General features: G+C 37.0%; 1 protein-coding gene across 1 annotated transcript; it reads right to left on the bottom strand.

Annotated features, from left to right (window-relative positions):
- Positions 1-457: 457 nt before the first annotated feature.
- On the bottom strand, positions 458-1,015 carry LOC115890480 (craniofacial development protein 2-like). The gene has a single exon (XM_030910720.1). It carries the CDS (start codon positions 1,013-1,015, stop codon positions 458-460), a length of 558 nt encoding a protein of 185 aa, XP_030766580.1.
- Between the last annotated feature and the right edge of the window lie 1,480 nt (positions 1,016-2,495).

Here is a 2,495-nt window from a genome sequence, read left to right as displayed (position 1 = left end):
CTCTGTCGTGGTCGCTGTGGGTACTAAACCATTTCTGGTAGGATCGCTTTTTTTCTTCTATAAGTTTTTTTAAGTTTTCAGACCACCATTCTGGTTTTTCCATCGTTTGCTTATCTTGTTGTCCTAACGCTTCTTCAGCTGCTTCGTGAATGCATTGTTTTGTTTGTTCATACAACGTTTCAGCGTTTACGTTGTCCCTTCTTATATATGCTAGTTTATTGGCTAGTCTTAGTTTGCACAGAAATCGTGTCGACTCTTGCATAAAACTTTCTAAATTGTATTTTTTTGTTTCTACTTGTAGGTATCTGTCGTGTATAGTTCTATCTACTACAGTGTACATCTTTCTGTACTCTACTACTGTTTTTGATACCACCAAATGATGGTCCGATCCCCATTCTGCTCCACAGTAAGCCCTTACGTCAATGGTTTTTAGTTGTGAGTTTTGTCGCTGTATCAGTTAGTCAATTATGGAGCGTAGCTGGCGAGTTGGTTGAGTCCACGTAAACTTATGAATGTCTCTATGAGGGAAGAAGCCGTTCATAATTTTTAAATTTAGGCTTTCGCACATGCCTCTTAGCCTGAGATCATTGTTGTTGATTGTCCTCTCTCCGTACTGCCCCACCACTGGGCTATTGGTTTCTGTTCCCGTTCTTGAGTTGAAGTCTCCCAGTAAAAATAGTTCTTTATCATGTTTAATGTCGGATATTATGTGCGTTAGTTTATTGAAAAACATATCTTTTGTTAAAGGATCCGCATCGTCGCTAGGGGCATATACCCCTATTATTATCATTTGTCGGTGGTTTTTGTGTATTTCGACTTTTATAATTTGTTCGTCTATTTCATCCCAGCTTTTTATGTTGGTTTTTAGTCTTTTGTGTATAGCTAACGAAACGCCCCTTTTTGCCCTAGTTTCCTTGTTTACTACACTACTAAATATGTGGATGTACTCTCCCACGGTCTCCGTTCCTTTGCCTTTCTTTTTGGTCTCCGTTAGCACACAAATGTCGATCTTCATTTTATTTATTTTACTAAACACTTCTTGTTGTTTGGTCCTTATACCTTGCACATTCCACGTGGCTAGTTTCAAAGTCCTTTTCCGTAGCGTTTGTCGTCTTCGATTTGATCCGTCCTGGTTCCGAGGCTTTTGGTCGAAATTTTTAGCAAGGTAATTGTTTTCCGGATGACAGGGTGCTAGCCCGTCGCTCCAACCTGGAGGACCAGAGGTCTTTCTGTCGGGATACCCAGCCTTAGCCGAGGAGTTTCGGTTTTGTGGCGCCGGAGATTCGCCATCGCCCTATTCCTGTTAGCTGTATAACAGGCATCCATTGACTGCCATACATTTCCAGTGGTCACGCGGTTCTCATGAACCTTCGGGGACGTAGGAAATAGGACTTACTGGCAGAGCTTTTAGATTCAGTGGACATTTCTCGAGATTTGTGTGGCCTACCCAACTCGGCATTGAGCAGACCCCTCGAGATCCTTTATCAGCATTCGACCATCAAATATTTTAAAACTCAATAATTTTATTTATGTATGCAGAGTGTCTTAAAAATGAATGTTTTGAATTTATAGTTATTTTTTATACAAGACGATAAAATGGTATTTTATCGTCGACCGGAAAAGATTAATTCACGAGCGATGAAATCGCGAGTGAATTAATTTCTGGAGAGGATAATATTTCTTTCCACAGTGAGTTTAAAAAATATTCAGAAATTATTATTTCAAGGAATTTAATACGAGTAGAAAAAATATTGTTCTGGGTTGGTGTTGGTTTCTATGTAATTTGACAAATAAATAAAGCTGTCTCTTTAGTTGTCAGTTTTGAATCAATATTTTTGAATTCTCTTTCGTGCCAATTGCTGATTGAATTGGAGCCAGAAATGGCTCAAAACGAAATAAGTAAATTACCAACAGATATTCAGGCTGAGGCGACAACCGCCATATCCATTCTACTTACATTTAAATCCCGAATAACTTATGAAAAGGAATACAAACATTTTCAAAAATGGAAGCAATTAAAAAACGTGCGAGAAGAAACAAAGTTTTTAACCTATCCTCGCTGTTAAAGTATCATTTAATCTACCCTTGCGACTAAAGTACTATTTTATCTACTATTTTTGTTAGATATAAAAGGCAATTTTAACAATTGCTATTGAAAAAATGAAATATGTTTATTTTTAAATAGGCGTGAGGCGGTTCAATTCAAGTGTTTACAAAAATAACTTTTTTATTTGCTAGATATTGCCCTTGTTTATATATTCTTAAAGTTGTTCAACCGACTAGACAAAATGTGCTGCCAACTGGAGGACAAATCGTAAACCTTTCGGGACGGAGTCAAAAATATCGATTATTTTCGTTATTTTCCTCAGAGTAATGTAATAATATAGCCCCGGGTTTCTGCGAACTTTAATAATGATCAGCTGATTAAGAAATTTAAACGAAACTTTTATTTTATTGTAAATTGTGGATAATTTTTGCCTGTTATTTTAAGAATT

The sequence above is a fragment of the Sitophilus oryzae genome, unplaced genomic scaffold (assembly GCF_002938485.1).
Source record: "Sitophilus oryzae breed Bouriz unplaced genomic scaffold, Soryzae_2.0 scaffold_866_pilon_pilon, whole genome shotgun sequence".
Classification (NCBI taxonomy): domain Eukaryota; kingdom Metazoa; phylum Arthropoda; class Insecta; order Coleoptera; family Curculionidae; genus Sitophilus; species Sitophilus oryzae.
The sequence above is the reverse complement of the archived record's forward strand: the minus strand, read 5'-3'. Positions and strand labels throughout refer to the sequence as shown.